This window comes from Pongo abelii, chromosome 16 (genome assembly GCF_028885655.2).
Source record: "Pongo abelii isolate AG06213 chromosome 16, NHGRI_mPonAbe1-v2.0_pri, whole genome shotgun sequence".
Taxonomy (NCBI): Eukaryota; Metazoa; Chordata; class Mammalia; order Primates; family Hominidae; genus Pongo; species Pongo abelii.
In genome coordinates, this window is record NC_072001.2 from 16,641,377 (window position 1) to 16,655,949 (window position 14,573).

General features: G+C 45.0%; 1 protein-coding gene across 1 annotated transcript; it reads right to left on the bottom strand.

Annotated features, from left to right (window-relative positions):
* Window positions 1-948: 948 nt before the first annotated feature.
* On the bottom strand, window positions 949-14,472 carry LOC129050547 (uncharacterized). The gene is made up of 5 exons (XM_063716334.1): window positions 14,352-14,472; window positions 12,171-12,286; window positions 11,009-11,254; window positions 2,370-2,548; window positions 949-1,327 (listed from the first exon to the last, which is right to left on the bottom strand). The coding sequence occupies exons 1-5, from the start codon at window positions 14,470-14,472 to the stop codon at window positions 1,021-1,023; spliced, it is 969 nt and encodes a 322-aa protein (XP_063572404.1). The 3' UTR covers window positions 949-1,020.
* Between the last annotated feature and the right edge of the window lie 101 nt (window positions 14,473-14,573).

Genomic DNA, 14,573 nt, shown 5'->3' on the forward strand with positions numbered 1-14,573 from the left:
CATTTTAATTAATAAAAATTAGATGAAATATTCAGTGTCTCAGCTACGACGGACACACTTCAAGTGCTGATCAGCAAACGGTGTGAGTGCCGGCCAGACTAGCCAACGCAGGCTACACCACTGCAGCTGAAACAGGCCAGTCTCTCTGCGCACGGGAACAGTCTGGGCAAGCAGGAGACGGGGAAACAGGCGCTGCCCTCGTGAGAACAAAGGACCCACAACAGGAACCCTGCACTCACCCCCTGCCAAAGACACCAACAGCCCACGACGCAGCCTCCTCACAAAAGGGAGAGGCATTCAAGAACTTAGAAAATCACCTCTTCCTGGAAAATGCTCACTTTAAAACTTTGCACGTAACTTTACATTTTAATTACAAGGTTTTTAACATCCATTTTCTCATGTCTTCTGAACTCTGTGAAAGTAAACACAGCTTTTATTCTTACTCCTATAGTTACTGTGTTGGAAGTTCACCTATGTGAACAAGCTGTTGCAACTGAAATTTTCTGAGAACAAATCTCCAGCTCTTTCCATTAACACAAACTGTATTAAGTTTAGTTCTCTAATTTCCATTGCTTAAAGGCCAGAATGTGTGAAATATGCATTATCAGATTAGAAAAACAAAACAAACATCAGAAAAATATTTTGCAAAATAGCATTTGCTAAATTCCATGATAGAAACTAGCTCTAAAACTTCCTGTTTCAAAATTTCACTGTGTGTCCACTAAGTTAGTTTTTCTGGCTGTGGACAGCAGGCCCACCGCATGCCACAGGCCCACCGCATGCCACAGACGCACCCCATGACACAGGCCCACCGCACGCCGCAGGCCCACCCCACGCCACAGGCCCACCCCACGACACAGGCCCACCCCACGACACAGGCCCACCCCATGACACAGGCCCACCCCACGCCGCAGACGCATCCCACGCCGCAGGCCCACCACACGCCGCAGATGCACCATGCCCCCCATGAACAGGCCAGCTGAGAGCTGCGGCCACTGCCCAGGGCTCCCTGCTCTGTGCTCAGCTGCCTGATCCAACCTGCCAGGGCTCTGCTTTCTCTATGTGTAGAAACAAAAAACCAGGAGCATGATGTGACAAAAAGCAGATTTTTATTAAACAGAGGTACAAATGTGTTTCATTTTCTAATAAATCTCTCTCACAAATCACCTTGTTTTTTCGCTCTTCTTGAATGATCATTTTTAGACAACACTGTCTGACTGTTTTGGCTTCTGCCAAAGTTAGTCTCTGTTCACAGGCTGAGTCTGATTCTTCCCACCTCCTCCTAGTCGGGCCTTCCAAAACAATGCTCACCATTCTTTCACATTGACTTTGGTTTTGAAAAGAAAAGTTATCTTACAAAGTAGTATGTATAACTCTGTAATATATGAAGTGAGGCAATGATACAATCAGTTTTAAAAATCACCTTTCATGATGATTTTCATTTACATCCACCTGCTTGTTAGCAAGAATCTTTTTACAGGTTTACTGCACACCCAATTTCTCTTCTGGAAAAACTTTTGAACATCATCATGCCCTCGCCCTCCAACTTCTCCTCTCACCTATATTTAAAAGGGTCTGCTCTTTACCCTAAAATCTATACTAGGTAATTTTCAGAATATTCCTTCAATCACCAAACAAAGTTTTGAGATCCTCGTGCTGGATTTCACTATCTTAATATGAAAACCAATAATCACCTATTAAAATTCAATACAGGCCAGGCACAGTGGCTAACGCCTGTAATCCCAACATCTGGAGAGGCCAAGGCAGGTGGATCACCTGAGGTCAGGAGTTTGAGACCAGCCTGACCAATATGGTAAAACCCCATCTCTACTAAAAACACAAAAATCAGTCAGGTGTGGTTGCAGACACCTCTAGTCCCAGCTACTCGGGAGGCTGAGGCAGGAGAATAGCTTGAACCCAGGAGGCGGAGGTTGTAGTGAGCCAAGATCATTGACACTGCACTCCAGCCTGGACGATAGAGAGAGACTCCGTCACAAAAAAAAAAAACGCTAGTAAGTAAAATAAATAGGCCAGGCGTGGTGGCTAATGCCTGTAATCTGAACATTTTGGGAGGCCAAGGTGGGTGGATCTCCTGAGGTCGGGAGTTCAAGACCAGCCTGACCAACATGAAGAAACCCCATCTCTACTAAAACTACAAAATTAGTGGGGTGTGGTGGCGCACGCCAGTAATCCCAGCTGCTCGAGAGGCTGAGGCAGGAGAATTACTTGAACCTGGGAGGCGGAGGTTGCGGTGAGTCAAGATCACGCCACCGCACTCCGGCCTGGGCAACAAGAGCGAAACTCTGTCTCAAAAATACAAAAAAAAGTAAATAAATAAAACACAATATAATACAGCTAATACGATTTACCTAAGACGCTGTTGTATGAGCTGAACCAGAGGCAAACACTGTTTGCCAGAAGACTCACAGATCCCCGTATTAATAAGGTCTTTATCCAATGGAGTCCTGCTTCTATGAAATGCTGAGGCATTTGCTTCCTGTTCATCAATTTCTTTTTCCTTCTGTGCTTCTTTTTTGGCTTCAATATCCTGTAATTCATAAACAGAAATTGTTTACAAGTGATCTCATTACCAGGTGTGAAGGCACACAGGCTGGCTGAGCCCTGACCCCAGTGCCAAGCTATCCCAGCCTCTGTGGCTGCCGCACACACCTACCCACAGGCCTCCACCTGCCCTGTTGGAAACCCCAACTCAGTTGTGCAGTTTCAAACAGTGTCTTCTGTTTACAGATCCAAGGTCCAGGCTGCCTCTGCTGATGCTCTCCAGCCTCCTTCTGTGAAGTCCCTAAAATCCTTAACCCTGCTACTGGCTCTCACAAAATCCAATGTGATCTGCCCCACACACGCAGCATCTAGCTGCTCTGTAAGGACAAGAAGGAGCTGGAATTCTCACACACAAAAGTCCTGGTTCAAATGTAAATGGCAGAGCCACTTTGGGAAACTATGAACACACACTGACCCCAGAACCTAACAAATTCCACTCCAAGTGTTTACCCAAAGGGAAGACATATGTTCACTAAAGTACTTGTTCACAGCACAATCGTAGCAGCTCTACACAGCTAAAAACCAGAAAGCCTGGACGTGGTGGTTCACGCTTGTAATCCCAACACTTTGGGAGGCGAAGGTGGGGGGATCACGAGCCCAGGAGTTGGAGACCAGCCTGTGCAACACAGTAACACCTTGTCTCTACAAAAAAAATCAAAAAACTAGCCCGGCATGGTGACATGCCTGTGGTCCCTGCAACATAGGAGGCTGAGGTGGGAGGATCATGTGAGCCTAGGAGGACAAGGCTGCAGTGAGCCAAGATCAGGTCACTGTATACAGCCTGGGTGACAGAGCAAGACCCTGTCTCAAAAAAAAAAAAAAAGAAAACTAAAACCAAAAACAATTTAATGTCCGTCAATAGGAGAATGAACTAACAAAGAGTACTACACCCATAAAATGGAAAACTTCCCAATAATAAAAACGAAGTCACAATAGACACATCAGTGAGTGAATCTGAAAATCATTCTCCAAGGCAAGGCGGGAAAGAGTGCATACTATACAGTTATATTGCTGCGACACTCAGAGCAGGCGAAATGCATCTCATCTGAGGGCAGGGGAGTATCCTGGCTGCAAGTGCCAAGAGCACAGGGATCTTTCCGGGTGACGGGAATGGTCTACCTGAGTAACAGGTTATCTGTTAACTTCACTGAAACAGGCAACATGCAGTATTTTATCAAAATTAAATCATCTCAATAATTTTTAAAATTAGCACATAAAAGAATTTTAATTTAAGAAAATACTTGGATATGATAAAAGTTGAGTATTTTACTGTTTTCAATTATTCTTCACATGTGTGAGTGTGGTATTTCCGATCTCAGCGCACCACCAGGTCACATGTGCCTCCAAGGCCATACCTGGATCTCTGCAGTAATGGCTGCGTGTAAGGCTGACTCCAACCCTCCAGCAGCCATCAAGCTGCCCACCAGAAGATCAATCATGAATCGACGACCTGGACTTATGTTCACTTCATTGCCTGAAACTGAACTAGAAAGTGTGTGGCAATTTGAGTGAAACGCCATCCCCTCCCAGCACCCTGACCCATGCCGTCTCCTGTTCCTTCCCCGAGCCCACCTGCGCAGGGCAGGAGAGCAGAGAGCGCCCGGGCCTGCTTCTCGGCGGTGGGCGGCAGCACGGACCAGCCGCTCTGCAGCATGGCCTGGGAGGCTGAATGCACGGTGCTCAGCGTGCCTGTGCTGCTGGCCAGGGTCACCACCGTCTGCTTCAGGCTGTTCAGGAGGACGCTGCCCAGACCTAAACCAAGGAATTCCGGGTCAACCTGGTGACTAATGGCAGCATGCAACTGAAAGGAGAAAAACAATTTTCACTTAGAACCCCTAAAAATGAGTGAATTTCAAAGTCTTACTAAACACCGAATAAAACTCAATTTGAAGTATTATTTAAATAGACAAAATAACTTCTCAGCTTATGTATTTTTAAAAACTGGACTAAAAAAACTCTTACCCACAATAGTTGAAGTATTTTCTAGAGGAATTTTTGTAACCCCACTATGAGCACATATATGGAAAAGCTCAAGATCAGCAGAAGAGCTAAACAACTAGCAACAGCAACCTCCACCCCACCCCAACCATCTGCACCAAACACAAATAATGGCTACAATGTAACCACAAAAGCTGCCACAGGCGGTGGCTCATGCCTGTAATCCCAGCACTTTGGGAGGCCAACGTGGGAAGATTACTTGAGATCAGGAGTTCAAGACCAGCCTGGCCAACATGATGAAACCCCATCTCTATAAAAAAATCAGCCAGGTGTGATGGTACACACCTGTAGTTCCAGCTACTTGGGAGGCTGAGACAGGAGAATCACTTGAACCTGGCAGGCCAAGACTGCACCACTGCATTCCAGCTAGGGTGACAAAGTGACACCCTGTCTTAAAAAAAAAAAAAGCTGCTAAAAATTAGATTGTGGAGCTGAGAGTACACAAGGAAACTCCTCAAGTGCAAACCGAAATTCACATGGGCACACACAGCAGGAATCAAGAGGTTCCGGGCTCTGAAAGCAGAGCCAAGCCGCCAGGCTTCAGCACAACCTCCCACACGGGAAGGCACAGAACGACCCACTGAACCCGAGCTTCCTGCAGAAGGCTGGGAGCCACTCAGGATCACCTGCCTGCCAGCCAACCACAGCCAGGGGGCAACACACTGCCCGTCCCAGGCTCTGGGTAGCAAGAGGCCCCACGAGAAATCAGAGACCCGGCCTTGCCCTGGGAGTAGAAGTGAAATCAAAAGCACACCACTCATCTAGGTATAGATATCACAGGTCAGGAAATGACCACCGAAACTCACCTAGAGTCTGTGAAACCTACAGAACCCTCAGGACTTCGGAGAGGCAAATGCAAAACCATACGCTGGGACACCACAACAGCCTAAGACATACACGAGGCCACGCCCCACAGCACCGACCAGAACAGAAACATCACTGAAAACCAGGAGGGGCAGCAAACACCTGGGCTGCACCCACACAAATGCCAGGATGCCACAGGTATGGTGATAAATGAGTGCTACAGAGGACTAGAGAAGCACACTTCAGACCTCTGCTCAGTTCATTACTGCAACTAAACACTACACTCAGTTCTGTACATTCTAGAAGCAGGGCAAAAAGGGGAGGGGCTGGAAGAGGGACATGACAGGTTGTTACACAGAAACCACTGTAATAAAAGGGAAAAATTACTATGTCAAGAAAACTGTGGTTCTTGTCATTAAGTTAGAGGGTTTTATTACAAAGACAAAAGATGATGATCAAACACTTCAGCTTTAGTTTTGCCAGGGAGGAAGACTTTTGCAGCTTTTATTTTGACCATAACCATAACCTTCATGGTGAGGAAAGGAAGGTATTGCTTTGGGAGCCGAGCTTACTGAGTAGATCAAGCTTGTCCAACCCATGGCCCGAGGGCAGCACGGGGCCCAGGATGGCTTTGAATGTGGCCCAAAGTAAAATTTCTTAAAACATCATGAGATATTTTTGGGATTGTTTTCTAAGCTCATCAGCTATCGTTAGTGTATTTTATGTGTAGCCCAAGACAATTCTTCTTCCAGTGTGGCCCAGGGAAACCAAAGACCGGACCCTCTTGGTGCAGGGTTTTCACAGTACAGAGGAGAGACAGGCCAGCACTGGTGTCTCAGCTGAGCGCTGTCTCTCTCCATCACCTGTGATCTCACCCAGTCATTTCTCCACAAGCAACAACAGTAAAACAGTAACAATGCCAACAAACTAATGATTCTAGCAAAAATAACACAATCCATACACACTTTTCCTGCATGCCGAGGCTGACTTCCAGGACAAACAAAATAAACAGATCAAGTTTTTTAAGCCTTGCGTCCATTATTAGTGCATTACAATTTTACTTTAAAATACTTCATCCAACAGGCCTTCAAAATACATAAACCTTCTTACAAATCGCTGAGACACTTATAAAAGGAGCAAGAGGAAGGGAAATCACAAATACCTGAAGTCGTGGAAGATTCAGCATTGCCACGGCCATGCACTCTTTCTCCTGGGGCGGTGGCCAGTCCGCGGAGCCATCCATCCCCTCACTCACCTGCTGCAGCAGGAGATCCAGCTGCTCAAAAGTCACTGAGCAAATGTCCACCCGTAAAGGGACACGGAGGCCAATGGACCACTCAGAACACGATGACCAAGCACAGCTCTAAGAGGAAACGGAACAATCTAAAATGAATCTCCAAATGCAGCTGCTGGTCTGTTCCACAGGAGTCACCAGCGTGTGTGATGGAGCTGCCTTATGTTATTACCTATCATCCCTCTAACTGCCCAGTCAAAAAGCATTCATGGGTGTCTGGCTCACACACTATCAGCTTCCAATTTTCGTGCCCATTTCACTAGCCCCATCTCACTTGGCCATACCTAAAAAAGTAAAAACATTTTAAAAAATCTTTTCACTCTCAAAATGATTAATGCACATTAATGGATGGCAGTGAGGCTCTCCATCCACTTGAAGTGGTATAATAGCAACTCTAACTGGACAATGAATTGTTAGACACATATAACACACACACTCCCTTTCATAGTGAGAGAACAAGTAATCGGCAAAAATCTAGGAGAACTGTAGAACACCATCAATAAACTGGATCTAATTTACAGAACACTTCACCCAGCAACAGCAAAATACATATACTTTTTTTCTTTTTTGAGACAGAGTCTCACTCTGTTGTCCAGGCTAGAGTGCAGTGGTGCAATCTCAGCCCACTGCAAGCTCTGCCTCCCGGGTTCACGCCATTCTCCTGCCTCAGCCTCCTGAGTAGCTGGGACTACAGGTGCTCGCCACCATGCCTGCCTAATTATTTTTTGTATTTTTAGTAGAGACGGGGTTTCACCATGTTAGCCAGGATGGTCTTGATCTCCTGACCTCGTGATCCACCTGCCTCAGCCTCCCAAAGTGCTGGGATTACAGACGTGAGCCACCGTGCCCGGCCATACATATACTTTACATATACATTTATTTTATTTTATTTTATTTGAGATGGAGTCTAGCTCTGTCACCCAGGCTGGAGTGCAGTCGCGCGATCTCAGTTCACTGCAAGCTCCACCTCCTGGGCTCAAGCCATTCTCCTGCCTCAGCCTCCCGAGTAGCTGGGACTACAGGCGCCCGCCATCACGCCCAGGTAATTTTTTTTGTATTTTTAGTAGAGACGGAGTTTCACCGTGTTAGCCAGGATGGTCTCGATCTCCTGACCTCGTGATCTGCCCGCCTCGGCCTCCCAAAGTGCTGGACCATACATATACTTTTTAAGCACAAACAGACCACACATATACTTTTTATACGTATATGTATACATATATGTATACATATATGTATATACAGACCATAAATATACAGACCATACATATACTTTTTAAGCACATACAGAATGTTCACTAAGAGAGAACATATCCTGACACATAAGCCTTAACAAATTTAAAAGAAATGAAATCATATGCAGTTTGTTCTCCAATCACAATGGTATTAAACTAGAAATCATTAACAGAACAATCTGCAAATACTTTAAAATAAAACAACATACTTAATAATCCATGGGTCAGGCCAGGCGCAGTGGCTCATGCGTGTAATCCCAACACTGTGGGAGGCCAAGTTGGGGGGATCACCTGAGGCCAGGAGTTGAAGATCAGCCTGGCCAACATGGAGAAACCCCATCTCTACTGAAAATACAAAACAATTAGCCAGGCATGGTGGCGGGTGCCTGTAGTCCCACCTAATCAGGAGGCTGAGGCAGGAGAATCGCTTGAACCCAGGAGACAGAGGTTGCAGTGAGCCGAGATCATGCCATTGCACTCCAGCCTGGGCAACAACAGTGAAACTCCGTATTGAAGAAAAATAATAATTATGACAATAATAATAATCCATGGGTCAAAGAACAATTCTCAAAAGAAATTAGAAAATACTTTGAACATAAATGAAAATGCACCAAAATTTGTGGGTTTAATTAAAGCACTGCTTAGAGGAAAATTTATAGCATCAAATCATTATATATTACAAAAAAGATAGGTCTAAATCAGCAATCTAAGTTTCCACCTTAAGAAACTAAAAAAGAGCAAAGTGAACACAAAACAAGCCAAAGGGACAAATGACAAGATAAAAGCAGAAAACCAATGAGATTGAAAACAAAAAAAAAAGGCAAAAATTAATGAAACTTAAAGATTGTTCTTTGAAAAGATCAACAAAATTGAAAAACTCTAGTAAAACTGACAAAGAAAAAAACAGAAAAGATACAAATTATCAGTATCAGGAATGAATGAAGAGACATCACTGCAGGCCCCACAGACTTCAGACGGTCAGCAAGAGAATGCTAAGGAAAACTTGACATGTAAAAATCAGACAACTTAGATGAAATAAAGCAATGTCTGAGTGCCACAAATCAGAAAAATCCTCCTAGAAACAAACAGGTCACCTCAATAGTTCTATATCTGTTAAATAAATTGAATTTGCAAAATCTTTTTTTTTTTTGAGCCAGAGTCTCACTCTGTCACCCAGGCTGGAGTGCATTGGTGCAATCTCAGCTCTCTGCAGTCTCCGCCTCCCAGGTTCAAGTGATTCTCCTGCCTTAGCCTCCTGAGTAGCTGGGATTACAGGCGCACGCCACCAAGCTCGACTAATTTTTTGTATTTTTAGTAGAAACGGGGTTTCACCATGTTAGCCAGGCTGGTCTCAAACTCCTGACCTCTGGTGATCCACCTGCCTTGGCCTCCCAACGTGCTGGGATTATAGGCGTGAGCCACCGCGCCTGGCGAAAAATCTTTTAGAAAGAAATCTCCAGGTTCAGATGGATTCAAAAACATTTAAACAAGAAATAACACTAATTCTACACAATCCCTTATAGAAAATGGAAAAGGAGGGAACACATGCCAATACTTCGTATAAGTTCAGCTTTCCCCTGACAGAAAGTCAGACGAGATAGTATAATACAAAGAAAGAAAACTGCAAACCAACATCCCTGATGAGCATCAACAGAAAAATCCTCAAAAACGTGTTACCAAGTCAAATTTAGCAATATAGAAACAGAATAGGGCTGGGCGCGGTGGCTCACGCCTATAATCATAGGAATTTGGGATGCCAAGGAGGGTGGATCACTTGAGGTCAGGAGTTGGAGACCAGGCTGGCCAACATGGTGAAACCCCATCTCTATTAAAAACAAACAAACAAACAAACAAAATTAGCCAGGTGTGATGGTGCACACCTCTAATCCCAGCTACTCAGGAAGCTGAGGCAGGAGAATTGCTGGAACCCAGGATGCAGAGGTTGCAGAGAGCTGAGATTGCACCAATGCACTCCAGCCTGGGTGACAGAGTGAGATTCTGTCTCAAAAAAAAAAAAAAAAATAGAGTAGTAAATTGTGGCCAAGTGATCCCTATCCCAGTAACACAAGGCTTGGTCAGTATTTAAAAATCAGGCTGGTATAGTGTCTCACACCTGTAATCCCAGCACTTTGGGAGGCCAAGGCAGGCAGATCACTTGAGCTCAGGATTTCAAGACCAGCCTGGGCCACATAGTGAAACCCCATCTCTAAAAAAGAAAAAAAAAGTTTAAGAAAAGGAAAGTAAAAATCATCAATGTAATACACCACACTAACACACTAAAGAAGGAAAACTGCATGACCATTTCATTTGGATTAAAAGCATTTAACAAATTTTAACACCCATTCAGGATTTTTCAAAAGCTTCTAAAAGGGGGAATTAAGGCCGGGCACGGTGGCTCACGCCTGTAATCTCAGCACTTTGGGAGGCCGAGGCAGGCAGATCACAAGGTCAGGAGATCAAGAGCATCCTGGCTAACACGGTGAAACCCCGTCTCTACTAAAAATACAGAAAGTTAGCTGAGCACGGTGGCAGGCGCCTGTAGTCCCAGCTACTCAGGAGGCTGAGGCAGGAGAATGGCGTGAACCCAGGAGGCGGAGTTTGCAGTGAGCCGAGATCACGCCAGCACACGCCAGCCTGGGCATAGAACGAGACTCTGTCTCAAAAAAAAAAAAAAAAAAAAATTGGGGAGAATTAAAGAAACTGCCTTAATCTGGTAATAAGGCACCTACATAAATATGCGCAGCTAACATCACAGTTGATGGTGAAAGACTGAACTGCTTTCCCCTACAGTCAGGAGCAAGGCAGGGCACCCACTATCACCTCTCCTACTCAGCTTCACACTGCAAGTCCTGGCCAGGGCAATCAGGCCGGGAAAAATACATAAAAGGCAAGCAGACTGGAAAGGAAGAAATGAAACTGCCCCTCTATACAGATAGCATTTAATTGTCCATGAAGAAAACCCAAGGAAACTACAATGAAGCTCATAATAAATGAGTTTAGCACAACTGCAGGACACAAGAACAACAAACAAAACTCAGTGGTATTTCCTATATACTGATAATGAACAACTGGAAACCAAAATCCTCCAAAATACCAAATCAAGCTCTATATTCAGTACCTGGGCAGGCCCACAGGTAACTCCCACTATGTGTTTGGCATCCAGTCCTGGCAATGCTGCAGGTTCTGGCTTGGTCACGCGCAAAGTGTCAAAGTGCTGGCACTGGTCGTTGCTCCTCCAGCTGTGGACCTCGCTGTCCTCAGTCAGAGCCAGGCAGTGGGTGGAGCCTGCAGCCACATCAATCACCTTCTTCCCTACAAGGAAAGAGGGATGCAGATGCAGCTTCAAGCCTATGACCTGAATGGCCTAGAAAGATATTTCCACTAGGCCATTCAGGTCAGAAAGCTTTTAATATTACCTTCTTGAGGATAATCTGTTGCTTTAATATTAAGCACAATCATTTGCTTTGGGTGTGTTATTAAAACTCCTGTATTTTGTCAGCTACCATTTGTTAGGACCCACAGCCTACAAACATCATAATGCTGGGATACGAAAAGGATCTGTTCTTTTTTCTCCTCCTCATTCAGATTTTCATTCCGAAAGAAACAAGGTGCTTTTAATTAACCATTAGATCACATTCTCCCATCCCAGATACAACAATGCACAGCACACTCTTCACTGAGGAAGGCTTCCTAAGAAGAAATCTATTGTTCTCTCAGAGTTAGGAGATATCACTATTTAAAACGTTGTTTCTATTTAAACACTCAGCAAAATATTCTATTTTTCTTTCCTGGTAAATCTAACATGACCAACACAAAGGGTGTTTCACAGAAATGTCAACATATAAAATAATTCAGCTGAAAAAACACACTGCAGTGAGGGGAACAATTCTATTCTAGGAGCTTACCATAAGTTAACATCAGCAACAACAAAAGGTGTTTTCAACAGTAATTGAAATACCCTCAAAGTAAACAATTTCTGTATCTAATAATTGTTGTAGCTTTCCTATACTAATGGAGGGGAATATAAACAAGAAGGCAAGTGAAATTCAAATAGCATTCAATGACACAGAGTAAACTTCTTACTCTGCAACTTATCTCAGAAGCCTAGAAAATAATAAATACCGTATGGGCACACAAAACTCTTAGACATCAAGATATTAACTCTTAGACATCAAGATATTAAGAAGATATAAACAGAAACCCATTTTAAAACTCAGCTCCAATCACTTACTGCAGGACATCCACAAGCTACCAAAACTCAACGAGTGACGATGTGTTACAGAATGGGTGTCTGCGTCTTCGAAAGGTTCACATTTGCTCTTGAATGACAATTTTTCTGATACACTGGCCCAGATATGACCAATGATCTCATGCCATCTGGTGTTCAGAGAAGGTACTACAATGAGAAGCAAATCCCAAACAAGAAGGTTTGTCTCTCAACCCTTTTTTTATATTTTTTATTTTGAGACAGGGTCTCACTCTATTGCCCAGGTTGGAGTGCAGGGGCCTGGTCTTGGCTTACTGCAGCCTCAACCTCCCCGGCTCTTGCTTACTGCAGCCTCAACCTCCCCGGCTCACGTGATTCTACCACCTCAGCCTCCCACATAGCTGGGACCACAGGTGGGCACCACCATGTCCACCTAATTTTTGTGTTTTTTGTAGGGATGGGATTATGCCATGTTGCCCAGGCTGATCTCGAACTTCTGGGATCAAGCAATCTCTCTGCCTCCATCTCCCGAAATTTTGGGATTACAGGCATGAGACACCATGCCCAGCCCTGCTTTAATTTAAAGTGTATTTCATTTGATATTGGTACAGCCACTTCGGCTCTTTTTTGTTACTATTTGAATGTTGTATCTTTGTATTCTTTTACTTTCAATCTGTTTATTTTAATTTAAAATGTTTATCTTGTAGATAGCACATTGGTGGATCATTTTCTTTTTTAATCCATTCAGCCAGTCGGCTTTTCTTTTTTTCTTTTTCTTTTTTTTTTTTTTTTTTGAGAGAGAGTTTTGCTTGTCATCCAGGCTGGAGTGCAATGGTGCCACCTCAGCTCACTGCAGCCTCTGCCTCCTGGGTTCAAGCGATTCTCCAGCCTCGGCCTCCTGAGTAGTTGGGATTCCAGGTGCCTGAAACCATGCCTGGCTAATTTTTGTATTTTTAATAGAGACAGGGGTTTCTTCATGTTGGTCAGGCTGGTCTTGAACTCCTGACCTCAGGTGATCTGCCGCCTCGGCCTCCCAAAGTGCTGGGATTACAGGCGTAAGCCACCGCACCCGGCCAAAGTGGTGGATTTTTTTTTTCTCAGAAAATCTATTCTATTCCTTTTCCAGAAACTGAATTTGTACAAGTTAACTAAAATAAATATTTATACTCCAATTTTTTTTGTTCTGAGGTCTTATTGAGTTTTAAGAATAGAATTTTATCTTTACACGTTTAGAAAAATTAGAAAATATAGATAAAATATAACTAAGAAAATAATAACATCTTTTCCTTGTGTTCTAAGTTCATTACTATTAGCCGAGTGCAGTGGCTCACACCTGTAATCCCAGCATTTTGGGAGACTGAGGCGGGCGGATCACTTGATTCCAGGAGTTTGAGACCAGCCTGGGCAACATGGCAAAACCCTGTCTTTACAAAAAATACAAAAATTAGCCAGGCGTGGTTGCATGTGCCTGCAGTCCAGCTACTGGCAAAGCTGAGGTGGAGAACCACCTGAAGCCAGTAAGTCAAGGCTGCACTGCAGCCTCTGTCCCCCAGGCTGGAGTGCAGTGATGCAGTCTCAGCTCACTGCAATCTCCGCCTCCCGGGTTCAAGCGATTCTCCTGCCTCAGCCTCCCGAGTAGCTGGGATTACAGGAACGTGCCACCACACCAGGCTAATTTTTGTATTTTTAGTAGAGAAGGGGTCTCACCATGTTGGTCAGGCTGGTCTTGAACTCCTAACCTCAAATGATCCACCTGCCTCGGCCTCCCAAAGTGCTGGGATTACAGGCGTGACCACCAGGCCTGGCCAGTATTTTTCTTAGAGGCAGGATCTCACTCTGTTGCCCAGGCTGGGCGTGCAGTGGCATGATCTCAGCTCACTGTAGCACTGATCTCCCAGGCTGAGGCGATTCTCCTGCCTCAGCCTCTGGAGCAGCTGGGATCACAGGTGTGCGCCACCACACCTGGCTAATTGTTAATTTCTTTTTTTAAGAGATGGGGTCTTGCTATGTTGCCCAGTCGGGCAACATGGGATCCTCCAACTCCAGGCTTTGAGGGATCCTCCCGCTTCAGCCTCCCAAAGCTCTGAAAATCACAGACGTGAGCCACTTTGCCGGGCCTACATTGTTTTATATTTCTTCAATTTTGTTTTGTGGTCGCTGGAGGTGTTTCTTTCTTGGATTCCCTGCCGAGTGCTTCCACAGCTGCTCCATGTAATCTGCCCAAGACTCTTGCTGCATTCAGTTGAACACACACCAGGAAGCTCTTCAGTCCCCAGCCGACCACACAAAGATCCGTTCTCATCCCCAGGGGAGCTGGTCTCGCCACTCGATCCCTGAACAGCTCCAGTTGGCGTGAGCGCAACCACCCGCGGCATAATTAAGAGCGCTGGGCGGGGAGAGACAGTCTCCTGTGGGAGTGCGGGCGGGCGGGCCTGCAACGGAAATCCCGCCTTCCGGCGCCCGCGGTTGGCCCTGG